General features: G+C 38.7%; 1 protein-coding gene across 1 annotated transcript in view; it reads right to left on the minus strand.

The window, feature by feature from the left end:
* FNDC3B (fibronectin type III domain containing 3B) overlaps window positions 1–27,849 on the minus strand; it is a gene marked incomplete at both ends in the record, with an annotated part of 288,711 nt that overhangs the window by 133,412 nt on the left and 127,450 nt on the right. The window contains 2 exons of the mRNA XM_080696168.1: window positions 9,088–9,357; window positions 11,665–11,908. Of these exons, the coding sequence (XP_080552294.1) occupies window positions 9,088–9,357; window positions 11,665–11,908 (514 nt within the window). The remainder of the gene's footprint in view (window positions 1–9,087; window positions 9,358–11,664; window positions 11,909–27,849) is intronic.

Raw genomic sequence — 27,849 nt, forward strand, 5'->3', positions numbered from 1 at the left:
CTCTGGCTTAAGAGACCCTGTTTCCAAATCAAAAAAATATAAAATAGGTCTGGGAGTGTAGCCCAGAGGTAGAAGGGCTTCCAGGAACCCCAGTACAACCAAAAAAAAAAAAAGTGTGGGGGCAGCCATGATAAAAATTTAGTACTAAACATTATCATTTCTCTATTTCCTTGCTTACTTCAAATTCAAAGCAAATATATATATATATATTTATATATATATAAATATATATATAAATATATATATAAATATATATATATTTCCTAGTAAATGAGCAATCAAATTAATGAATCAATAAAAGTCTATTCATAGTATTAGAGATAATAAATATGGAAAATCTTAGAAGCTAAGTATACCAGGTGGTGCAAGGAAAGGGAAGAAATTCACAGAATTTAAACATAAGGTTTGAACATAAAATTGAAGAAAAAGAGATGAATTAGAATCCAGATTTCTGGTACAGAACAGACCACAGATTTATTCAGTTCTAAATTCTGAAGTATAAAGTGTATCTCTCTTTGCAAATATGGGAAGCATGATCACAGAACTCTTAAGTACCTGGCCCTGGAACTGTTTAAAAGAAATGATACAGAAGCGAGGCATGTATGCCCTGAAAAAACAGGCAGACTGGGAAGAGGTCCTACTGATTCTTCAGTGCATTTATCATTACTGCCCAGATGATGATTACTACCCAAATGATCTCCTCTGTGAAATAACTAAGGCCATGGTAACTTTAACTTAAAAGAAACAGCTTGGTCCTTGGTGTGATGTTCTAAAGGGGATGGAGATCACTACACTCAGAAGTTAAAGTCTATGAACAACAGTACTTCACAGATCTGAAAGGCTTCAGTGAAATGAACATAAAGCTTTCAAACTGAAAACTGTCTACAACCAAGTTTGAACTGTTTTCCCCTAGTAAGTTTAGAAATAAGACTTGAATATTTTCTACCAATGTTATATTTTTTGTGTGTGGTGTTGGGGACTGAACCCAGAAGCATTCTACTTTGAGCTACAGTCCCAACCCTATTTTATTTTATTTATTTACTTATTTTTTGAGGTACCAGGGATGGAACTCATGGGCATTGTACCACTGAGCTACACCCCAGCCCCCCCTTTTTTAGTGTTTTGTTTTATTTATTTATTTATTTATTTATTTATTTATTTATTTTTGAAACAGGGTCTGAGTTGTGATGGGCCTCTCTAAGTAGCTGAGGCTGTCCGCGAACCACAATTCTCAGGTCTCTTCCTCTCTAATGCTGGAATTACAAGCATGCTATTTTTTTTTTTAACTTTTAACTTTTTTTAAATTTTTGGTACTGAGGATTGAACTCAGAGGCATTCTACCTCTAAGCTACACCTTAGCCTGATTTTATTTCTTATTTAGAAACAGGGTCTCAATAGGTTGCTGTGAGCCTCGCTAAAATGTCAAGGATGGATTTGAACCTGTGATCCTCCTGTCTTAGCCTCTGATGTACTAGAATTACAAGCATATGCCACTATGCCCAGTTACTATTTTTTCTTTTTTTTTCCTTTTTTTTTTTTTTTTGAAACAGGGTCTAACTAAGTTGTTGACAGCTATCTTGCTTCTAACTGTGGCATGTTTGCTAGGATGACCTCTAGCCCAGTTAAACTCAGAATTTAACTTAGCCAAATGAGAAATTAACACAAAAAAGTTTCAATTCAGTAAGCCTGAAGGTCGCATATATACCAGAAACACACCAAATCATCACTTATACCTGCTGTTTAAAGGGCTCTTTGGGATGACATGAATTTTACCAACATGGGTTCTTATGTCATCTAAATGCTGTTCTGATCAGTTCCCCAGAAAGCAAAAAGGCAGAGAAAATAATATGGGTTTACAGTGTTAAGTATTACATACAGTAGAAACTAATCAAAATTCTACCCTCAAACTTATGATGAACATTAATTTCAAAAGAAAACAAGAAAGATTTCTTTCTTTTGTTCTTTCTTTTTCCTTTTTGCATGTTGTCAGTCTTTTTATATTTAAGTAAAAACTGCAAGCCTTCAAGTGTGCTCTGTGGGTTGAGACTTCTTGAAATGACATAACAGAAATATCTCATCTTGCCTGAGAAAGAATCATGCAGTTAATATCTTAAAACATTCCAGATTGCAACAAAAATACCAGAGAAAAGAACAGAAGGCAGAAAGATAGGAGAAGACACATGACTTGATAAAGATGAACTCCGCACTGGGCCACCAAAGTTTCCTCTTGGCAAAACTGCCAAATTTGCCTTAGCACAGTGAAATTAACACACCCCATTGAGGGGGGAAATTGACATACTGTGGTCTTAGAGAAAAACAGTTATTCATAGTTTGATGAAATTATGATGAAAACAATTCATAGTTTGATGAAAAATAGTTGTTCATAGTTTCTTCTTTCTTGGGCCTCAGAGGATAATGCCCAAGTCAGAAAGCACATGTTAATGAGAAGCATACTTCTTATGACATAAAACAATCTTCTTTTAAGCCCCACACATAGCTTGCAAATACTGTGAAGTCAGCTCGGCCCCACCAGTGCTACGCAGAGCCCTCCATGATGGCAAGCCCCCCTTGAAATGGAAGCCATGGTGTTAACCACCCAGTTTCCTGCCAAGACAAATGTCTCTTGTGTTCTGACCTAGGGATCCTTGCCCTCTTAGAAAATAAAAGTCACTTGGGCCTTTTTAGACTATTTTCACTTTTCAGACTGCACTTGTCAGCAAAATAAGTGAGTTCCCCTGACTGAATTTACTTTTAGACAATTTTTTGTGTGTGGTTTCTTGGTATTTCTGCCATGCTCAGGAACCCCTGACAGCTACAACAGTTTAAAAACACACAGGACTTATCACCCATTACAGACTAACACATGAAGCAATAATATATTGGAACTCCATCTATAAGCTATGATTTCAAATGCAGTGAGGGCAACACACATTCCCACGGGAAGAGAACTCAGCCTGTGCACACGCAGGGGCCTGGTCTCCAGTTTACCACACAGCCATCCAGGCATGCCTAAGAAGGGAAGTGCCCAAGAGATAGGTAAGCATGCAAGAAGAAGAAATCAGCTGCTGATGAACTGCGAAACCTCAGTGAACACCCTACTTGAAACAAAAGCACCATATTATCTCTTCAGAGAGCCAAGACCAAGAGAGATTCCAAAGGAAAACCTGCTTTGACTCCCAACATTCCAGACTTTATTAACATCAGGCAAAACATTCCCAACACAGGAAGCCACTGGCACCCTGCACAGGTGGACATGCCGCCCGCCCAGAGCCCAGACCATCCAGCAAAAGTCAGACTACAAGGGCCCAGGTGTTTTGAATTCCATACCTATGGAGGAAAAACAGCATCCCAAAACTTACTAGCATAGTAATCCTTATAATAAATAATTATCATGAATAAACTTTCATGCTAATTTGGGTAAATTGATACTGCTATTTGATTCTGATTTCTGAACAGTAATTGCAAAACTCAGGAAGAGAAAAAAGTCAAGGAGGACCACCTGAGAAATCATTAAAATATAAAAATCTGGTAGTAAGGACAATTTCTGGGGTCAGAAGGCAATCTGTCATCTTTGAAAGGTAAAAGGCGCAAGAATAATGTCCCCGTCCAGGCTTTCAGTGTCACAGTCAGCAACAATGACTCTGTATGGCTGAATCTAAGTGTAAGTGAGTCTCTGGACTGTTAGCCATTGCAAAGGTCAAATGCCAAGTATATTGTATGTTCATTTTCTTCTATATTTGGAATTCTTACCATTTTGTCCCAATGTTATCCCATATGACTCTCTGAGTTCTAGAAGCCTTCATATAAGGGGCTATTTCTATGTTGTCAACACAAAGAGAACTCTCTACCACCAGCCAATGCTTTTTATGACAAAGACACTACAGGAAACATGCTTTGGCATAGATGAAGTGTCTTCACTAAATGCCTCCCGAATCCCCCGCCCCTGCCATTTAAAATCTTGGTTAAAAATTGCTTGGTACTCAAAGTCACAATTTCCCAAATGCATCTGTGCCAACACAACCCAGAGCACCGGAAGAGGCACAGTCCACCAGCCCCAGCTCCACAGGACTGTGGTTCTGGGAGGCCATTTAAGAGCATGTCTCACTAGCCCTAGGTGGTCCTGATGCTGCTGGTTTAGGGCTGGGTCCCAGGGAAAGCCTTGTGGATGGAAACAAAGGCCCATGGTCCCGTGCTCAAGCCAAAGGTTTTCTGAATCTGTTTTCAGAGTGTGTTTATTTGTATGCACATGTGTCGTGTTGGTGGTAGGGGTGTTGTATTTCACTGTATATCTCCATAAATGGTTTGAAAGAAGAGAATGCTTATTGATAAGATTTTGAAAATCTCTAACCCTAATGCAACCGTTCAGTTTTTTTTGAAGATTTTTAAGGCCCTCTGTAACTTAGTGTGATCCTGTTTTAAAATAAAGACTTAAAAATAAGGCTGGAGGTATAGCTCAGAGATAGAACGCCCCTGGGTTCAATTCATAGTACCACCAAAAAAAAAAAAAAAAGGAGGAGAAGGAAGAAGAGGAGCCTGCTCTGGAAAACAAAGCAGTTCAGACCACAGGACTGGCTTCACAAATGTACTAAGCACCTACTATGTGCCAGCAATAGCACTAGGAGGAAGGATAAGTAAAACAGGTAAAGCTGCAACCTTGAACTGTGTGCAGCTTGTGGATCATGCCTTCTGGGACCATCCTTAACATCTACACAAAAACAAAAAGAAGCCTCCTGGGGTTCTCTGAGCTAACTACCACATTCTGAGGTGGGAATGCATCAAACATTATGAGCGATATAAGGGACACTGTTTCCTGTTTGCCTCATGTTTCCCTCATCCCTTTGACAACCAGAAGGTTCAAACCCAGATCTATAGCCCACATAAACAACTCTCCTGTAATCTTATGTACAACTTTACTGTGGCTTCATCTCATTTGTCATCAATTTCCTCTAGTATTTATTTGTTGTTGTTACTATTATTACTAGAAATTGAACCCCAGTAGAATCCCAGTAGGGGATTCTACTTCCAAGCTACCCCTTAGCCTTTTTTTTTTTTTTTTTTTTTTTTTTGTGGTACTGGGGATGGAAACCCTTCTACCTCCGGGCTACACTCCCAGACCTATTTTATATTTTTATTTGGAAACAGGGTCTCTTAAGCCAGCGCGGCTGGCTTTGAACCTGGCGATCCTCCTGTCTCTGCCTCCCAAGCACGGGGATTACAAGTGTGTGCCACCACACCTGGCCATTAGCCCTTTTGTATTTTTTTTTAAATTCCAAAACAGGGTCTAAGTTGCTGAGGCTAACTTCAAAAATGTGATTGTCTGATCTCAGCTTCCCAATCATTGGGATTGCAGATTTGCAGCACAATGCCCAGTTGTATTCATTATTTTAATGCGTTTTATTTTCTGAGCATTTCTAGATTCATGGCAAATTCAGTAAAAGGTACACTTCCTTATGTGCAACGTGCCCCATCTATCAACACCCCCATCAGAAGGGACATTTGTAACAACTGATGGGCTCAAAGTGGCACATTAGTATCACCCAAAGTCCACAGTTCACAAGGGCTTGCTCTTGGTCTCCTAGATTCAATGAACTGGGGTATATAATGACGGTACTGGCCACAGTTTCTGGCTATCGTCCTTTCTCCTCTCCTCAGCCCTGGATACTGCTGATCTTTTTCCTGCCTCCATAGTTATGCCTTTCCCAGAGTATATATAGATGGAGTCATACAAAAACGTAACCTTTTCACATTGGTTCTTTTCAGTAATGTGAATTTGGTTTCCTCCATGTCTTTATATTTTTTTTTAAAAGGGGGCTCATTATTTTTTAGCACTGAATATTATTCCACTATCTGGATATATCACATTTTCATTTATTCATTTACCTTCTGAAGGACATCTTGGTGGCTTTTACATTTTGGCAATTATCAATAGAGCTAATGTTTATTCACATACAAGTTTTTGTGTGAATATAAATTTTCTATTCTCTTGGGTAAACAGGTCTTTTTTGTTTGTTTGTTTTGTTTTGCCTTTCTACCCAACAAATGATAAACTCCCTCAGATCCGTACTGAAGTGAGCTGGAGTGCACAGGCGTCATACCCGGCCGGCTCTTTGTTTAGTGGTTACACCACTAGAGAGTAGCAAGCACTTTGAGAAGGTAAACAGTGTGATGAGAAGAAGAGCAAGAAATAAAGTTCAGACTAAGCTGGTGCTTCTACTTTTCATCATGAAACGCAAGACTCCAGAGACTCACCACCAATGTGAGCTCAGCCCTGCCCAGCAAAATGATGCTTTCTACACAATGCGGAGGGCTCAAGGTGCTCAAAACATTGCTCTTTCCTCTCAATAAGGTAAAATGCTGAAATGCTTCTGAACCTAGTTATGTATTAGCATATATTTCAATGTAGATTTTGGTGCAAACCTAGTTCTTCTCTTACAACTCAGAAAATATTAAAATACAGAGAAGCTGACACATTTAGGTATTTAAGTTATAAAATGACTATACATATAAGCCAGGCGTGGTGGCGCACACTTGTTATCCCAGCATTTGGGAGGCTGAGACAGGAGGATCACGTTTCACAGACAGCCTCAGCTACTTAGTGAGGCCCTTTGCAACTCAGTGAGAAGAGACCCTGTTTCAAAATAAAGAATAAAATATAGGGCTGGGGATGTAGCTCAGAGGTGAATGCCCCTGAGTTCCATCCCCAGATCCACAAAAAAAAGTAAAAAATAAAAATAAAAACACAAAACAAAAACTATACATATAAGAAAAATATTTGCTTTTGCCAAAATAAATTTATAACTGCATTAATTTTTGTATCAACTTTTATTTTAACCCTGCTTTACCTTAATTTACTTCCCTTATTATCTTTTGCCGCTTAATTCTTAAGTTTATTTTATCTGCCTCTATTATATATTTAATCTCATAACATAATTTTTTGCTTTTCTTTGGGTAAAAATTCCCTTTAGGATAATAGATTCCTAATTTTGTACATTTAATTCTCTTACGTACCCCTAATTGGATTAGATAGAACACTTGGAATAAACTACCTTCCCATTACATACATGATTCAAAATGTCAAGCTTAAGGCTTCATGCCGGGCGTGGTGGCGCATGCTTGTTATCCCCGCGCTTGGGAGGCAGAGACAGGAGAATCGCGCAGGTTTGAAGCCAGCCGCGCTGGAGTAAGAGACCCTGTCTCAAAAATATAAAATAGGTCATGCCGGGCGTGATGGTGCACGCTTGTAATCCCCGCGCTTGGGAGGCAGGGACAGGAGGATTGCACTGGTTTGGAGCCAGCCTCGCTGGCTTAAGAGACCCTGTTTCCACATAAAAAAGTTAAAAAATAGGTCTGGAAGTGTAGCCCGTCAAAGTGTATCCCGGAGGTAGAAGGGCTTCCAGGAACCCCAGTAACACACACACACACACACACACACACACACAAATATATATATATATTTATATATATATAAATATATATATATATATATATATATATATATCGTCTAGGAGTATAGCCCAGAGATAGAAGGGCTTCCAGGAACCCTAGTACCACACACACACAAAAATATATATATAAGGTCTAGGAGTATAGCCCAGAGGTAGAAGGGCTTCTAGGAACCCCAGCACCACCACCAAAAAAAAAAAAAAGCTTCATAAACATGTAAAAATAAGCTGAGTGTGGGGAGCATACACCTATAATCCCAGTACTTGGGATGCCAAGGATGATAGTAGTTTCAAAGCTAACCTTGGCAATTTAGCGAGACCCTGTTTCAAAATAAAAAAGGGCTGGGGTGTAGCTCACAGTAGAACACTCCTGGGTTCAATCCACAGTCCCTCCTCCCCCCCCAAAAGAATTTAATGCATTCACATTTCATCATATTTTACTATTCTTCTATCTTATGCTACAATTCATTCTTTATAAATAATATGGAATACTGATGCTAAGGTTTGGCTTTATTCAACTTCCCTCTCCCTGTCAAAGCCCATCTTTCCTAGATAAGCAAGCATACACAGCTTCCATTTTCTTCATTCATAGACACATTCCCTGCTTCTACCCGGATGAGGTACAATAAGAAATCAGTGACTATAAAGTGTCATAATTAATTTGTATTCCTTTTCCTAGCTGTTTCTATCGTCTAACCATTTATATCTGTAAACCCATGTACTTAATCAAAACATCACTTTCTTTGCTTCAAGTTAGTGTTGTATGAGCCTATATAAAAAGTCTTTTTCCTCAAACTGGCATCAGAAGAGGCTACCTATAAATGTCACCTAAAACTTTCACTGAAATTACATATACCTTTCTTCCTGAATCCCTTGATGTAATGCATATGATTAATCTACAAAGATACACAAGGCTTTCTTAGCTGAGGTCTCTAGATGTGCATATGATGAGCCTGTTTTTCCCTCTCATCCTTGTCTATGACTACATCATCAGGAAGCATCAGACACTAAAGAGCAGCATACTCCTGTGGTGCAGCGACAGACTATGCTACAGTGTGCAAGGAATTACCCATAGGTCTATAGATGAAATTATTTTGAGACTTAAACTAACCAAATATCTTTTTAAATTGCCTTGCTTTAGATTTCCTCTGTCTATTTAGAGTCAACAATAGAATTAATGTAGAAATACTTTCAAAAACATGATTCTGAGATAAGTAGAAGCTACACGGAACATGTTATAAAGACATTATATTCTGCCATAAAGTATTAATTAAAAACAAACATCTGGGCACATAGCACAGGCCTGTAATCCCAGCTACTCAGGAAGCTGAGGCAGAAGGACTATAAATTCAAAGCCAGTCTGGGCAACTTAGGGAGACACTGTCTTAAAAATTAAAGGGGTGGGGGTAGAGTGCTTGCCTAGCCTACTCAAGGCCCTGGGTTCAATCCCCAGTATTGCAAAAATAAGATTAAAAAAATACAATAGTATGTCCTTAGAAAGAAACACATTGGTAGACTTGGTCTACCAAGTCATTCCTAGCAGAAAATAAACCACCATAAGTAATGTCCTTATATAAAAAATGGTCCCATCAGGATGGCCCTGTCTTGCTAATTCACTTTTTACAGCAAAGAACCTGAGCATTACCTTGCAAGTCCGAATCATTTGCCTTTGGGCTGCTCCGCGCTCTCCGCTCTGCTTTCTTGATCCCCGGCCCGCCCCCGCTGCCGCCGCCACTGTGACCCTTGCCATAGCCATTGTACACAGTTGTGCAGCTGCTCTTGTAGATGGAGGCAGGAGGGCTGTTGAGGCGGTTCTGGCGGTCAATCTGGCGGTCCTTCAGTTTCTTGTGTGGAGGCTTGCTGTACTGGTCTTCTCGTGTGATGTAGCTTGACATTCCATAGAGTGGTATAATTTCTAAAATGGAAGGGTGGACAAATACAAGCTCAGGAAATATCTTCAAAAATCAATTATTAAAAAGTCAAATGACCTGTCTATTGATGGAAGAAATCCATTACTAAATGCATTATAAAACTATTTTAATGTTATATAAATCATGCAGGTTTGAAGCCAGCCTCAGCAACTTAGTGAGACTCTCAATAATTTAGTGAGACCCTATTTCCAAATAAAATATAAAACTATAGGTGTAGTCCAGAGGTAGAAAGCTCCTCCAGTGAGAGAGAGAGAGAGAGAGAGAGAGAGAGAGAGAGAGAGAGAGAGAGAGAGAGAGGAAAAAGGAATAAAGAAATGAGAAAATGTCACTAAAAATAATCAAACATGGAATCGGAGAGATTTTAAAGCAGAAAGTACAGCGAAAATTAAGCAACCTCTGCAGTCTTGTACCAGATGTAGTGAGCCACAGTCTCAGCTGCTGTTCTGGAGTCATCAGGAGGATACAGAGCTGCTACCTGGCTTCATTACACATACTTGTAAGTAGCTCAAAAGAAAATGGCAACCACCAGTATACTCTTTTGATCATATTTTATTTGCATTTACTTTATTTTTTATGGCACTGGGGATTGAACCCACAGGTATTCTGCCTTTAAGCTATACCCTCAGCCCTATCTTTTTTTTTGAAACAAAGTCTCATTAAGTTATGGAAGGCCTCATTATGTTGCTGAGGCTGACTGAGAACCTATGATTTTTCTGTCTCAGCCTGCAAAATACTGGGATTATAAGCATGTAGGGGCATTTTAAATATAAACTTTTAAATCAGTTTGAAATTATATTTAGGCATCAAGAGAAGTGAAATGTATAACATAGATATTGAGTTTTGTACTTTATTAAAAAAAAAATATGAGTCTGTCATGTACAGAGTAACCATACAAATCATTACCCAATTGTGATCACGTCTCAGAGTGAAGAGGGAAAACTATCCACAACTTCCTGGGATATAGGACCTAAACCAGGACTTGTTCTAGGGTCATGAGCAATTATAAAACCCCACATAGGTTAACAAGTAATATTTCAATTATTCAATGTAAAGCACCACTTTTTCTTTCCTTTTTGTTTAAATGGCTAAAGAACGATCTTCTAAAAGTTAATCTTTATAAGTAACTTGAACTAGAAAATGTGCAAAAACAAATACAAACCTATTCAAAGAGTATGTATTTTATTTATTTATTTGTTTATTTTTGCAGTATTGGGAATGGAACCCAGAGGCATTCTACCTCCAAGCTATGCCCCCAGCCCTATTTTTATTCTTTATTTTGAAACAGGGTCTCACTGAGTTGCAAAGGGCCTCACTAAGAAGTAGCTGAGGCTGCCCTTGAACCGTGATCCTTTGGTCTCAGCCTCGAGAATACTGAGATTACAAGCATGTGACACCACGCCCGGCTGAAAGTATGTATTAAAATAAACTATAATAAAACATACTAGATGAATGGTAAATGCTGTAAATGTTCAAAAGCTCTCTAAAAGTATTTCTCATATAATTTATCTGCACCAACATATAAAAGGTTTAAAGCAGCAAAATGCTTCAACTCAAGCTCAGAAGAGAATCACTTTGCAAAGTTCTAGAGGTTAAAGTCTAATTTTTACCTCACTTATCTGGTTTCTTAGTATCTACTTTATAGTGAAGAATTTTAGACTAAACCGACATCAAGGGTAAAACTTTAAAAGGACATGAGTAGCTCTGAAGCTCTTTTTACTTCAAGGTGAGTATTTGTCTAGCAACCAGGGAAGCCAGGACCACACTAATGGTTAGTCTCAAACTAAAAGCAGGTTCGAGGAAGCCACACCCACAGTGAGGGGGTTTCTGAATTCTGCCAAGATAGATCTTTCAGCAAAACCAGGGGATTTTAAGACTTCACAATCTTCTAACACTGGAAACAGGATCCAAAACACTTCAATTTCCCTTCAATTCTGCTGCTAGACCATGCCAGTTCCAAAACTGACTTGTACGTCAGGGCGCTCTTACAGAAACACATGAAATAGGAGGCAGGCAGGCACTGCCTCTCTTCTAAAATAAAAAGTGGCTATCCCACTCCTTTCTCTTTGTGGAGTGGAAGCGGGGGGACAGAATTTGGGGAAATTGGGAGAAAGAAAGAGGGCTGCAATCCACTCAGTAATCTTTCTTAGAAACAACTCAGGATGAAGGAAACCAGGAATTCCCCATGGATTGTACACCAGAGCCCCCTTCCCACCATGCCGCATGGCGCTCACAGGCTGTTCAAGCGTTGTGCCCAACTTCCACCGCTCTGATGCCAGCAACAGTCTGCTTACCTTGCTCACCGTAGATGGTGGGGGGGAGGTGGTGCTGAGGGAAGAACTGGGGTGGCATGTCTCCTGGCCCAGTGACAGGCGGGTAGTAAGCTGTGTGTGAGTTGTGAATGAAGTGTGGGTGGTGAGTCATGTAGGGGGGCAGGGGATGAGTTGGAGACATGGCTGAGGGGTAGCTTGGGGGATAACACTCTGGAGACTGGGGCGTGACCACAACCCGGCGGACTCCAGTGCTGTCTTCAATCACCTGAAGAGAAAGCAGAGAGAATATAGTATATATTATTAGCAAATAGGTTATGAATATATGCGTTATTAATAACTCCTTAATAATTTCTTTCCACTACTGAAAAAAAGCAGTATATGCTACATTTGGGTTCTATAATTCAACAGTAAAGATGAGTTCAAAATTGAGTTCTAGAACCACTGGGCACGGTGGTACATACCTGTAATCCCAGTATTTGGAGGCTGAGACAGGAGGATCACAGGTTTAAAGCCAACCTCAACAATTTAGTGAGGCCCTCTTTCAAAATTAAAAATAAAATAGGGCAAAGGGTGTAGCTCAGAGATAAAATGTCCTGGAGTTCAATCCTTAGGATATCTCTCCTCTCTCCTCTCTCTCTCTCTCTCTCTCTCTCTCTCTCTCTCTCTCTCTCTCTCTCTCACACACACACACACACACACACACACACACACACACACACACACACACACACATTTAATAACAACATTTTAAACATTTACAAAACTAAATTTTTTTTTTAATTTTAAAACAGGGCTCCACTAATTTGCTGAAGGTATCACTAACTTGCTATAGTTGTACTTAAAAATCCAATCTTCCTGTCTCAGCCTCTCAAATACTGGGATAACAAGCATGCACCACCATGCCTGGCCAAAAATAAAAATTTTTATCAGTCATCTGATTCTGATTTCATAATAGCTAGATAATAAATCTTGTTTTGTCATACAATTTTCACTGGCTTCATTCTAAGACAAGTGAATTTAACATGTGCTTAAAGAGATTTTAGAGGTAACTAGTAGCACAATGGTTTCCTCAAAAGAAGCTTCCTGGGCCACATGAGTATTTCCAGGCTGTGCATCCAAATGTATCTGAAATATTCCACCCCATTCCTGCTTTAACATGCACAGCTCCCTCATCATTAGAGTCCATAAAAGGGGACTAAAAGATCATTTAATCTGAATTAAGGATGGGATGAAATAAAGGGATTCTAGCCAATGGAAAAATGTGAGCAATCCCAAACAGGATGGACACCTACATCTGGAGTTGTCCTGTGGCATCTCGAGTGTGTGGAGGAGGGCACCATGAAGGGCAGCCTGGTATGAGGACAGCGAACTAGTCAACATTCTAGCTGCGCTTGCTGCAAATGGTTTTCAGTTCCCCCCAAGCAAGGCAACCAAGGGAGTGTGATACCAGTGTTTACTGCCAGCGTCATGCTACCTGCCCTAAGAGTAAACACTTTTGATAAAACACAAGGAAGAAAATAGCAAACACTCCAGACATCAAAATTAAAAGGTACAGCTATGAGACAGGTACAAAGAATGAGAGTGTGGGACGGCGGATGAGGAAAGGCTTCGGAACCCCAAAGAATTGTAGGGCTGAGACAGCTGAAAGACTCTGGGTCAGAGCCCTGCAAGAGGACAAAGGGGCTGAGGCTGTAGCTTAGTGATAGACTACTCACCTAACATATGCAAGGCCTGGGTTCCATACCCAGCACAAGGGAAAAGAAAAAATAGAGCAAAACAAAAGAAGAGCAGCTGTTACAAAAACATACCAATAAACGGTCTCATCAGTCATTTACAACAATCATTAGTTGTAAGTATTACTAAGAAAGTAAGCTGGGTGTGGTGGTACACACTTGTAATCCCAGTACTTGAGAGACTCGAAGGTTAAAAGTTCATGGCCAGCCTCAGCAATTTACTAAGCCCTCTGCACTTAGTGAGACTCTGTTTCAAAATAAAGAATGAAATAGGGCTGGGGCATTGCTTGGAGGTAGAATGCCCTTGGGCTCAATCCCCAATACCACAATAAGATAAAAAGTACTGAAAATTGAACATGTGAATCAAAATCAATTCTCATTACAACTTAGAAGGCTATTTATACACCAAAATAAATCAACTTAATTATATCTAACAACAACAAAACCTATACTTAGCTTCATTTTAAAAAATATTACTTAAGCCAAACTGTCAAATTTATCAATGTTTAGTCTATCCTTTAGTATACAAGGAATAAGTTCAACTTGAATTAACAGCCATTAATCTTTATGTTAAAAAAAATAAAAGCCGGGCGTGGTGGCGCATGCTTGTAATCCCCGCATACGGGAGGCTGAGACTGGAGGACTATGGTTCACGGACAGCCTCAGCTACTTAGTGAGGACCTCTGCAACTTAGTGAGACCCTGTTTCAAAATAAAGAATAAAATAATAGGGCAGGGGGTGTAGCTCAAAGGTTGAATGTCCCTGGGTTCCATCCCAAGACCCGCAAAAATAATAAATAAATAAATAAATAAATAAATAAATATTAAAATAAAAAAAATAAAAACCTTAGCCAGGCATGGTGACATACACCTGTGATCCCAGCACTTGGGAAGCTGAGACAGATGAATTTCAAGGCAGCCTCAGCAATTTAGGGAGCTTTTTCAGCAACTTAGTGAGGCCCTGTTTTAAATTTTAAAAATTGTGTTAGGAGTGTAGTTCAGAGATAGATTCGCCCCTAGGTTCGATCCCTAGCACCACAAAAAAATTAAAACTTAAAAATGAATTAGAATCTTCATATTGTAATGAATTTATTAATATAAAAGTTTTACCCCATTAATATTTAATTAAATAGAACAATATTAACTTCTTAAATTTAAGATTCCAAACCATACGAAAGCTCAGGACATAGTTTTTTCTCTGTATTTCAATAAATGTAACTTCTTCTGGGCCTTGGCAAGCTAATCACATTAACATTTGTGAATGCTCAGGTGCTCATTGACAAGCATACGCAAGTTTTAACCATGACATTGGAAATTCTTATGCCAGTATTGATCATTATCACCAAAGTGCCTTCATTTTGTGTACATAGGACTGAACCATATAGCATTCTACCTCTGAACTGCACCACCAACCAACCCTTTTATTTTTAACCCTTATTTTATCTGTTATTTTGAAACAGGGTTCTCACTAAGTTGCTGAAGCTGGCTGCAAACCTACAGATTTTTCTGTCTCAGCTTCACAAGCACTGGAATTATAGGTGTATACCACCATGCCCAACAAAGTGTCTTTTTTTTTTTTTTTTTTTTTTTTTAGTCTTAAACACAGAACAAACAGGAATATGCTGTTTGGCTGCATATTTGTATAATTTTACTATAAATATGTCATTTATTCCTCATTAATCTAGTATTTTCTTTTACTTTGCACCTTCCACTAGCAAGTAAGAAGAAAATAAGGTATTCTAGATACTTCTTTTTCATGGAACCTAAGTTCAACCCTGGAAGGTCCACAGAAGCAAAATATTTATTTTCTAGAAGCTTATATTTCACTGAATATAGAAGTTCTAATAGTCAACCACATACATGGACTTCATTGTGTAAGAAACCAGGAACAGGCCTCTCATTAAATATAAAGATCTCCTGGTACTTGTAAGCAGCACTAGTTATAATAAAAACAATTTATTTTTGTCATTTTAAAACATAACTTCCGACTTCTGATAACAAAGTGCTTTTATAAAAAGTTTCTAAAAAAAAAAACACAGAAAAATTTCAATCAAGAGGGGAAAAAATAAAGAAAATAAGGTGCTGTAAAATTATCTTTTTACTCTATTGTATAACAATATTTTACTACTTAAAAAAATTAACAGAATGTCAAACTAAAGAACAAATTGTCCTTCACACACACACCCCAACAAGTTTCCAGTTGGAAAACTAAGTAACTTTTGAAACCACAAATTGCCTAGACATATGAAAAATTGCTTAACAGCCTAGTTTATAATTACCTTAAATTATTCTGTGGTATTTGTGAAAGGTATCAAATGTATACCTATAATGAGACATTTTCAGAAACCTGTTCTTACCAAACCCTGGACTGTCTTTTATTCCAAAAAAATAAAGTATTAATTCTAAAGTAAGTATAAAAATCTGAAGTATGCATTAATATTTTGCTTACTGTTCTTCCACAACATAAATTTTAACATATTTTAGTTGTGAACTATGTCTAAGGAAATTATGCCTGTGTTCTGCCAGCCAAAGAATAATAGAGTCAGAGAATAATGCACAAAAAAATAAGCAAAAATAAGGAAATGGTGGCCATAACATTCTTTGTTTAATAAAGATGGTTCATAAGTAAATATGTTATTGCAGTAAAAGAATTTAGACATCAGAAAGGGTCCAGTCCAAAAATCCTACAGTAATAAAATGTGCCTTCAAACCTCAAAGATGTATATGGAAAAAACAGATTCATTTCCTTTGGGGATCAATGAAATTGCGATGGTATCCAGAGGCAGACAGCCTGCATTCAATTCAACAATTATTTCCTGACATAAACTATATGCTGAGTAAATATTCAAAGGTTTAAAAAAAAAGGTGCTGAACCATAAGACTCATTTGCACAGCTTAAGAATAATATAAAAAATGAGACCAAGTTAGTAAGTGAGGTTACAGAAATCACAACCGAGTATTCTTTTTTCCTAGCTTTGTGACTCAACAGAATTGTCAACCACGTATCTTCTCCCAAAAAGCACAGAACCCTGACAGAGATCAAGGTTCTGCCTGTCACCTATTGTGGGATGAATTATGTTTGTGTTTCCCCTCACTCCAAAATTCCCATGTTAAAGCCCTAATGCTCAGTAAACTAAAAATGTGTCTATATGTGGAGGCAAAGTCTTTTTAAGACTAATTATGATAAAGCAAGGTCATGTGAGTGGGTTCTAATCCAAAGTGTAACCACTGTCATATGTTGGCTAGGACACAGACAGAGGAAGACCATATGAAGACTTCACTGAAAACAATCATCTACATGCCAGAGAGAGGCCTTAAGAGAAATCAAACCTGTCAACAGTTTGACCTCACACTTCTAGGCTCCAGAACTGTGAGAAAAGAAAGCAATGTTGTATAAACCACCTGCTTTGAAGGATTTTGTTCCCACAGCCCAGCAACCTAATGCAACACCTATCAGAGCCCCACTGTGTGAGGGCTGAGCCCAAGTTTACTCTGCCTTACATTATTCTACAAGCCTTGCCTGCTTCCTAAAATGAAAGAAAGAAAGAAAGAAAGAAAGAAAGAAAGAAAGAAAGAAAGAAAGAAAGAAAGAAAAAGAAAGAAAGGGAGGGCAGGCATCCTATATAAGGAGATACTCAGCTCTATTCCTCAAACTAACAAAGATAGCCCATCTGATGATAAGCAGCAGCCAGTTTGGTCCTTTCTTGTGTTTCTTGCCCAGTGCAGTAAGAGGTTACAGAAATCAGAACCAAGTATTCTTTTTTCCTAGCTCTGTGACGCAACAGAACTGTCACCCACGTATCTTCTCCAAGAAGCACAGAACTGGCCGACTTCTACATTCCTAATGTTATTACACTGTGGCCTAGATGCTAGGAGTTGTGGCTAGGGAAGGAGGTGTAAGAGTTAAATGGGGGAGGGGGATGTTTGCCTTCCACAACTGCTTTTGTAAGTATGACCAAGAGAGCCATTAAAACCCATCAAAACATCCTGGAGACAACAGAGAGAGGAGGAGACCACAGAGCAATAGTGTAGGAAGGAAGGTGAGAGAGGAGGTCACCATGGGACCTGTGGTCTTGCCCGCTACTAAACACGGGCTGTCTCATCTAGATTCCCTAATCAGTCTAGAATCAGATATTAGCATCCTGGTTTACACAAGGGAAACCATTAAGAAAATGTTCAACTACTTAAGTTATAGGACCAGGACTTTCACACTGGCCTGTCTACCAATATTTTTCTTCTGTATAGGATTATAAAAAATTTAGGGAGTCTAAGGAGGCAATGTCAGTAATTCGCCATGAGAATTAAGCACATGGGTATTAAGAGCTGTGAAAGTACTCAAGACACAATCGTCATCTATTGATACCTGCTGCCGTGCCTCAATATCCTCGCCCTGAAAGGAGTCGGGACAGTGTCTGACACATAACAACAGCAAAATGTTACCAACAAGTACAGAACAAATATCTCTGCCTTATTAAATCCTCCTGAGCAAGGCAGGTGCAGTTAGAGTTATCCCCACTTCAGAAACAAGAGGAATGAAGCTTGGGAAGTCAACCTAGCTTATCTAAAAACACAGAACATACAGGAGGAAAATCAATTGTGAGTCCAAGAATGAAAATGGATTTCAAAAACTTGTGTTTCAAGCATTTTTTCAAAACCTTAGCAAATAGAGAAGGTAGCCCCCTTTACTGAACTGGAATGCTCCATAGGAAATTTAATAAGCTCCTTGGTTCCTAAAACCCTTTCCTTCTCCTCTCATCAGGTTTCAAAGTCACAAGAATTAGCAAAGAGGCAGGTAGACATATATGAACCCATCGATAGACACGTGAGACGCCTGGCACCCTGTCTGCTAGGGTGGCACGGAATGCTACGCCAGCTGCCTGGACACACAAGACTGGGACCCAGTGCACTGGTGAAAGAAGTATCAAGACAAATCTGTTTTATGGAACTAGGAATTGAGGAGGGGCATTCTAGCACTGTGCTACACCCCAACCCTTTTAAATTTTTTATTTGGAAACAGTCTTGCTAAGTTACCCAGGCTTGCCTCAAACCTGCAATCCTCCTATCTCAGCATCCCAAATATGAGGGTTCCGGGTATGTGCCACAATTTCCAGCTCAGGCTCAATTCACTGCTGCCAAGCTCTTCAAGGTCAAGAAGGTGCCTGAGGTAATAGCGTTCACAAGCAGGGAACAAAGAACAGAAAAAGGCAGCCCACTGAAAACAGACACCTGACTTGTTCTCAGCGAGAACAAGTCCGGGTGTCACCCAGCCAGTGGTGCTCAAGCGCCCTCCCAGCTTCCGGTCCTTCATCTTGGACTGAAGACCTGTCTCTTCCACACGGTACAAGTCTCTCAAAAGCAATAGGGGCACATAGCAGGATTTCAAGAAATGGTGGTAAAACAAATGAACGAATAAAAGGCAAGACCCCCCTCAGAAAAAAATAACAAAATATATATGCTTTCAATTTAATATACACTAATAGTGAATACACGTTCATTACCGTTTGTTTTTTTTTTTTTTCCGTGTAACTCTGGTCAGTAACTGACATTCTACTCTAAATTTTCAGATAATCTTGTCCACAGTGTACTTCAAACTTTCAGATAATGTCAAGGCCGAGTATTTGGCTCAGTGGGTTTCGCCTGCCTGGTATGTGTGAGGCCCTTGATTCAATCCCTAGCATCACAAAAAGGTATAATAATAGTTCAAATAGCCTGAACCTGGCAAATGATACTCCTGTCACTCCCGACCCTCTCATTTTAAATAAGTGTGGTTTCCAGTGGGATACAGGGGACACATCTGTAATCCCAGTACTTGGGAGGCTTACATAGAAGAATCACAAGCAAGACCCTAACCACTCTGACTGGAAATACCATTTCTATCACTTTTTATGGTATATCACTGACCTAAATACTCAAACCCAACAAAACAAAACAAATTTGAAGATTAAAATATCAGACCTGTAATATCTCAGTACCAGGGAGGCTGAGGCAGTAGGATCACAGGTTCAAAGCCAGGTTCAGCAACTTACCAAGGACCTTAGTAACTTAGAACTTGTTTCCAAATAAAAAAATAAAATAGGGCTGCAGTTGTAGCTCAGAGGTTGAATGACCCTGGGTTCCATTCCCAGCACCACACAAAAATCATCATCATCATCAGGCCCAATACTACCAACATGTCTTGCACAGTAGACATCTGACAAGTAGAAGAAATTATGCCACCGAGCTTCAGTCAATAATAAAACAGACCAAACAATTACTCGGGCTAAATGGGAATGTGGTTTCAGGGCTCTGCCTACCAGATGACGGGTAGTGAGTAGGGACCTGACGGCTCACTGTGTGCCCAACACAGCTGTCCTTGACATGTGAATGAAGCCATCGGCAGCAAAACCCTACAGTGCCTCCCCACCAACCAGCACTGGAGGTGGCAATCGCGGCCTCCAGTGCAGCTGTTCAGGCACTCCATCTTGGAAACCAGGCAGGTTATCCTAGGGATGTGGAAACACGGAATAGAACCTTCTGCAGTGAACCCAACAGGCACCAGCACAGCCCTCAACATGTCATTCAAACATCTTCATGGAATATGTTATCTTTCATGACTTCTACAGCTATGACACAGCTTTGATGGTCTTCCTAGGGAAGAAGCTACCCCCATTCTTTTTTTTTTTTTAAATATACGTTTACTGGTGCGTTCTAATTGTGCATGATAGTGGAGTTTTTTGTTTGTTTGTTTATTTTGTTTTGGTGGTACTGGGGTTCCTGGAAACCCTTCTACTTCCAGGCTATACTCCCAGACCTATTTTATACATTTTTTCTTTTAAACAGAGTCTCTTAAACCAGCGCGGCTGGCTTTGAACCTGCGTGATTCTCCTGTCTCCACCTCCCAAGCGCGGGGATTACAAGCATGTGCCACCGCGCCCGGCATGATAGTGGGGTTTTATATGATATGTACCACACTTGGTGTGATTCCCTTCAGAACTTCTCCCCATTACATGAGAGTGAGATTGGTGGTGATATCGTCATTATTTGAACTGTGTCCCTCATCAAGCCCTCTTTTTCTCCTCCTTAGCTCCCCCCTCAAATTGCCTTCAGCTATTCTAATGTTCACTCTCTGGTCATTTATCTGAAGCTCTTTTTGTTTCCTATTTTCTCTGTAGCTTCTTCATATAGTGAAATATATAATCTTTGATTTTATGAGACCAATCATTCTCATTTAGTATAATATTCTCTAGTTGCATCTATTTTCCTAAAAATGACATAATTTGTCCTTCTTTACGACTGAGTAATATTCTATTGTATGAAAGTAACACATTTTCTCTTCTATTCATCTGTTGATGGACATCTATTGTGCTGTCCATGATTTGGCTATTGTGAAATGTGCTAAATCTGAATGATTCAAGAAAATGAAGGTAAGACTGGACTTCTATCTCAAAGGTAAAATGCACAGAATGCAGGGAATCCTGAACTCAGAAACTGTTGCTTTTTCACTAACTTCTAACTGAAATTTAGTATTTCCTTTAATTACAAATGTAGACAGCAAGTTACTTTGTTATTAATAAAACTCAGATATTTCCAAATCACTTTACTTGTTTATAAAAATATTAACAAGTTGAGGTTAAGAATATAATTCAGTGGTATCGCTTTTCTGGGTTCAATCTCTAGTGAGAGGAAAGAGGAGGGGATGGATGGGAATGGAGGGAGATATTAACAATATTTATACTTATCACAACAATATAAATATAGTTATTATATCTGCTGCAAGATATTGTTTTTAATGTGCTAATAAAGCAAGCAAAGAAATTAATGTATCATCTTTTTCAAAAACATCTGACTACTGTATTTCTTAATTTACCTACTTGTATCTGCTTTAGAGGGGTGATTCTGGGGATTGAACCCAAAGCATTCTACCACTGAGCTACAAGCTACACCCCAGCTTTTTTTGGTGGTACTAGGGATTGAACCCAGAACAATTCTGCCTCTGAGCTGTAACCCTAGACCTAGTTTTCTATTTTTTATGTGGAAACAGGGGCTCACTGAGTTGCAGAGGGCTTCATTAAGTTACTGAGGCTGGCCGTGAACCTGCAATCCATCAACCTCCCAAGTACTGGGAATATGGGTGTGTGCCACACACCTGGCTGTATCTTCGAATTTTACATTTAAAAATATTTTAATCTTAAAGGTAACAAAAACAAAAGGCTAAGTGACATTCCAAGGCAAACCAATTAGAATCACTCCAGATTTCCCAAAACACATCATGAAAGCCAGAAGGGCTTGGAGTACTGTATTCCAAACTCAAAGAAAACAATTCCCAGCCAAAATTTTTCTACCCAGCAAAACTATTAACTTAGATGGGGAGCCAGGCGTGGTGGCACATGCTTGTAATCCCTGCACTTGGGAGGCAGAGACAGGAGGATCACACAGGTTCAAAGCCAGCAGCACTGGCTTAAGAGACCTTGTTTCCAAATCCCAAAACAATAATACTGGGAGACTTCAACACACCTCTCATAACATTAGACCAATGTTCCAGACAAAAAGGTCAGTAAAGATGCCTCAGAACTAAAGAACACCATTAATCAAATGGAACTGTTGGACACATATATAATATTTCACCCAATTACAATGGAGTTTACATTCTCTCAGCTGCTCACGGAACCTTCTCCAAAACAGATCAAATCCTGGTATGCAAATGAACACTAGCAAATTAAAAAAATGTTACATACTTCCCTGTGTCATTTCAGAACATAATGGAATGAAACTAGAAATCAACTATAAGAAGACACAGAGAAACAACATAAATATGTGGAGACTGAACATCACACTTCTGAATGAAGAATGGGTCATAGAAGACGTAAGAGGTGAAATCAAGAAATTTCAAGAAAGAAAAGAAAAGAAAGATACAACATATCAAAACCTCTGGGACACTTTGAAGGCAGTATTATGAGGAAAATTTTTGCCGGGAATGGTGGCGCATGCTTGTAATCCCCGCGCTTGGGAGCCGGGGAAAGGAGGATTGTACATGTTCGAAGCTTAAGAGTCTATGTTTCCAAAATACAAAGTATAAAAATAGGTCTGGGAGTGTAGCCCGCAGGCTGAAGGGTTCCCAGGAACCCCAGTACCACCAAAAAAAGAGGGGGGGTGGGATTTATAGCACTGAATGCTCACATAAGAAAAAACAGAAAATCTTCAAATAAATAACCTAACGACACACCTCAAAGCCCTTGAAAAGCAGGAACAATAGAATCCCAAAGTCAGTAGAAGACAGGAAATTATTAAAATTAGAGCAGAAATTAACAAAGTAGAGAATTAAAGAACAATACAGAAAAACAACAAAACCAAAAGCTCGTTTCTTGAAAAAATTAACAAGATAGATAAACCACCAGCCAACCTAACTAAAAAAAAGAGAGAACCAATCCAAATTATGAAGATAAGAGATGAAAAAGGAGACATTACTACTGACAGGGTAGAAATCCAGATGATTACCAAAAACTACTTTGAAAAACTATACTCCAACAAAATGGAAAATCTGGAGGAAATTGACAACATCTTAGATAAATACAACCTTCCTAAACTGAGTCAAGAAGATATAGAATACTTAAACCAACCAATAACAATCAAAGAGATTGAAACAGCAATAAAGAGCTTACCATCAAAGAAAAGCCCAGGACCAGATGGTTTTCCAAGTGAATTCCATAAAACCTTTATAGAAGAGCTAACCCCAATACTCCTCAAACTATTTTGTGAAATAGAAAAAAGTGGGACTCACCCAAATACATTTTATGAAGCCAACATCACATTAATACCAAAACCGAATAAAGACAGTTCAAGGAAGGAAAACTACAGGCCTATATCTCTGATGAACATGGATGCAAAACTATTAAACAAAATACTAGCAACACGCATTCAAAAGAACATCAAGAAAATCATACACCATGACCAGGTAGGGTTCATACCAGGGATGCAAGGCTGGTTCAACATATGAAAATCAATCCATGTATGTAATTCATCATATAAACAGAATCAAAGACAAAAATCACATGATCATTTCAATAGATACTCAAAAAGCATTTGATAAAATCCAACATCCATTCATGATAAAAAAAAAACACTGCAGAGAATTGGAATAGAAGGAACATATCTCAACATCAATAAAGGCAATCTACAATAAACCCACTGCCAACATCATATTAAATGGGGAAAAACTTCAAGAATTCCTAAAAACAGGAACAAGACAAGGATGTCCACTTCTCTTCAATTTAGTACTAGAGACTCTAGCCAGAGCAATAAGGCAAGAAAAGGAAATTAAAGGAGTACAAGTAGGAAAAGAAGAACTCAAACTTCCAGTATTTGCAGATGACGTGATACTCTATTTAGAAAAAACCCAACAAATTCAACCAAAAGGCTTATAGAACTAATCAACAAATTCAGCAGTGTCTGGATACAAAATAAATCTTAAAAAATCAGAAGCTTTTCTGTACACCAACCATAAATCCACTGAAAAAGAAATTCAGAAAACACTTCCACTCAGGATCTCCCACAAAAAAATAAAATACTTAGGAGTAAACTTAACCAAGGAGGTAAAAGATCTCTACAAAGAAAATTATAAAACATTGAAAAAATAAATTGAAGATCTTCGAAGATGGAAAGATCTTCCATGTTCATGGATTGGCAGAATAAATATCATTAAAATGGGCATCCTTCCAAAAGTGATATACAGATTCAACAAAATGCCCATTAAACTACCAAGATAATTCCTCACAGACATAGAAAAATCAGTCCTTAAATTTATCTGGAATAACAAAAAGCCCAGAATAGCCACAGTAGTTCTCAGCAACAAAAACCATGCAGGAGGAATCACAATACCTGACTTTAAACTATACTGAAAAGTCACTGTAATAAAAACAGCATGGTACTGGCAAAAAAAAAAAAAAAAGAACAGATCATAGACTAATGGAGCAGAATAGAAGACCCAGAAACAAGCTCAAACACTTTGAGCCAATTGATTTTTGACAAAGAGGCTGAAAACAAACACTGGAAAAAAGATAGCATGTTCAACAAATGGTGTTGGCAAAACTGGTTAACCATATGCAGAAAATTGGAAATTAATCCCACTTTCTCACCTTGCACAAGAGTCAATTCAAGATGGATCAAAAACTTGGAAATTAAACCAGAGACCTTGAAGCTCCTTGAAGAGGGCATAGGTCCAACACTGCAACACTTAGGCACAGATAAACACTTTCTCAACAAGACCCCAAAGGCACAACAAATTAAAAGGTGAATCAATACGTGGGATTGCATGAAACTAAATAGCTTCTGTTCAGCAAAGGAAACTGTCAAGAACTTCAACCGAGAGCCAACAGAATGGGTGACGATTTTTGCCACTTATACCTCCAATAGAGGACTAATATCTAGAATATACAGAGAACTCAAGAAACTCAACACTAAAAAAAAATCATTCAATAACAAAATAGGCAAGTGAACTAAATAGACATTTCATGAAAGAAGAAATTCAAATGGCTAATAAATGCATGAAAAAATGTTCAACATCGCTGGCAATCAGAGAGATGCAAATCAAAACTACCCTGACATTTCACCTAACTCCAACTAGAATGGCAATCTTTCAAAACACAAACAACAACAAATGCTGGCGAGGATGTGGAGAAGTGGGAACTCTAAGACATTGTTGGTGGGATTACAAATTAGTGCAACCACTTTGGAAAACAGTATGGAGAATCCTCAGAAGAATGGGAACAAATCTACCATATTATCCAGCAATACCACTTCTGGGTATCTACCCAAAAGATAGGAAACCAAACTACCAAACTAATGTATGTATATCTATGTTCACAGCTGCATAATTCACCATAGCCAAACTATGGAACCACCCAAGATGTCCATCAACAGATGAATGGATTACAAAACTGTGGGATATATACACAATGGAATTTTACTCAGCCATTAAAAAAAACTCAATTACATCATTTTCAGGGAAATGGATGGAACTGGAAGACATTATGCTAAGTGAGATTAGTCAGTCACAAAAAATAAGAAATTAGATGCTTTCCCTAATATGTGAAAGCTAAGGAGAAATGGGTCATAGGAGGAACTCCAGATGAAAAAGGAAATCCTATAGAAGAGCAAACAAACCAACCTAAATGAATGGATGGGAGGGGGGAAGAAGGAAAATCTCTGAAACACACAATGTACTTAAACATATGGAAGTCGACCACTAAGCCAAGCAAGGGAAGGACAGACGGGGAGGGAATGGGGTGGGAATTGGGTAGGGGTTAAATCAGTGATGTTTACATGTATGTCCGCACAAGTTTTTTTTTTTTTTTACCCCAATATGATGTTTGAATATAATGCACCAATAAAAAATTTAAAAATAAATAAAAAATTTAAAAATATTACATAGGACATCATTATGAGTTACTAATTTGGAAAGCCAGACTGTAATAATTGTAAAATAAAATAAAGTGCATGATTTAAAACTCAGTAGCCATTTCTGGATATAATGTGGTCTCAAGAGTATAATGTATATCAATTATCACTTTTGTACATAAGTAAAGAGCAGCATTCTCAACAGAATGCTAAATAGCAAAGTAGTGTAGCACACTGCTTTGGTAATGATTGCCTTTGGAAACTTATTTATGTTCTCACTTGATCATCTGTTTAAGCAACAATATGAATAGTAGAAGAGAATTACCTAATTTTACGTGAGAAAAGAACCTCACACGTTTTCAAATACTTTCTTTTTTTCTCTTCCTTCCACAAGACAGAAATGACTCCAGCCAGCCAGGTAAGTTTTGATAAATGGTTACAACATGCTGGGTACCTTTCAAGAAACTAGAGGTCCTCTGTTGAACAGGACACAGATTCGCTGTCTTTGTAGAGCTTAAATGCTAAAAGAAGACTGTTGACTGAGCAAACTAACAAGTGAGATGACCAAATAAATAACTTAATATTCCCCAATCACACTGAAAATGGGTACAGAGCCCCAACTGTGCCCATGTTTCCTCCTGTTAATCCTGAGAACTATTATGTCACAATGTCAGATCTTAGACACAAGACAGAAATCCAGGAGGAAATGCTTAGCAGGGAAAGAAGGAAAGGCTCAGAAAGAGGAAACCTGCACAATACTTTGAGGGTAGGAAGTTTTTTTGGCCCATTTCTTTAATTTAGCATTGCCAGCTCTCTCTGTAATCATAACTCAGCCCAAACAAGTCATAGAATAAAAAGCAAAATTGCTGCAAATCAACTGATTATGGGAACTGAATAATACTGAAGTGTTATGCTCTTCTCCACAGAATCTCCCCATCCCCCCCACACATATAAATATTCTGTACATTGTGAGACATTTTCATAATGTCCTATAGAAAAATCAACTTCTCCAAAGGACCTAATCTTAAAAGCAAACCCATTTCTCTTATTATTGGCAGTGAAATGGGTCTGATTCTCAGTCAGGGCACAGGGCAATCCCCACATTCTCTCTGGTCAAGTTTTCACAGTGTTGAAGGTGTTACAGTTAGAATTTATGTCTTCCCAAACCCCACAAATGGGCAATACAACCAAGTTCAGAGGCAGGACTTTACTGGAGGTGTGTCCCTGGGAGTCCCGCCTTGGGGATCCCATCTGTCCTTTGCTCTCTCCTCTCGGCCTCTGTTTCTTGGCTTCCTTAAGGTGAGAACATCTTTCTCTCCTCCACCATGCCCTGAAAAATGGCCATCAGGTTCCTGCCTTGGAGCTGCTGATCAAGGGCTGACCTCTGAAACCATGATCACCAAATAACCCTTTTTTTCCACTAAGTTGTGCTGGTCCGGTATTTTGGTCACAGTGAAGAAAAAGTTGACCAAAAGAGGTGAAACCAGGCTGCGGTTTAATCATAGCCTGTAATTTACCAAGAGAAGCACATGAGACTAATGCGTATAGCTCAGCTGACCTAGCTGAGCAAAATGGGGAGAGTCCTTTCACAACTTCCACCTTACTTCTCCACAGAAATTTCTGCTTTCTGGCCAACTTTTCCAACAGTCCCCACTGGAGAATGACCAACCAAACCAAATTTTAAATGCATTTTTCAATATATTTATTGTTCCTCTGGCCAAGGAAAATAGGATTTCAAGAGGCACTGACCCATAACTGATCCCCAAAACAATGAAATGAGGTTAAGAGTAAACCTCTACTATAACAACAAAAATACTTATTTTGACTAACATCCAGAGTTTTGGGGGTTATGTCAGTTAATCTGGAAAAAGAAAAGTAATCTCCCAAATGATAGAACATTGACTTGGACATTTCACTTTTTTCTTATGCTTTTTAAATTTGGGGGCTAATATGAAGCTTTTCCTGTAACATTTGAAAAATGTATCATAAATTATTATGGAAGCATGAAAAATAATACTCAGGGTATCTGCTTAAGAAATTTTTACATATAAATTATTCAGAAAGCTGTTGGGCATGGTGGTGCACGCTTGTAATCCCCGCGC

Source organism: Muscardinus avellanarius, assembly GCF_963383645.1.
Source record: "Muscardinus avellanarius genome assembly, chromosome: 5".
Classification (NCBI taxonomy): domain Eukaryota; kingdom Metazoa; phylum Chordata; class Mammalia; order Rodentia; family Gliridae; genus Muscardinus; species Muscardinus avellanarius.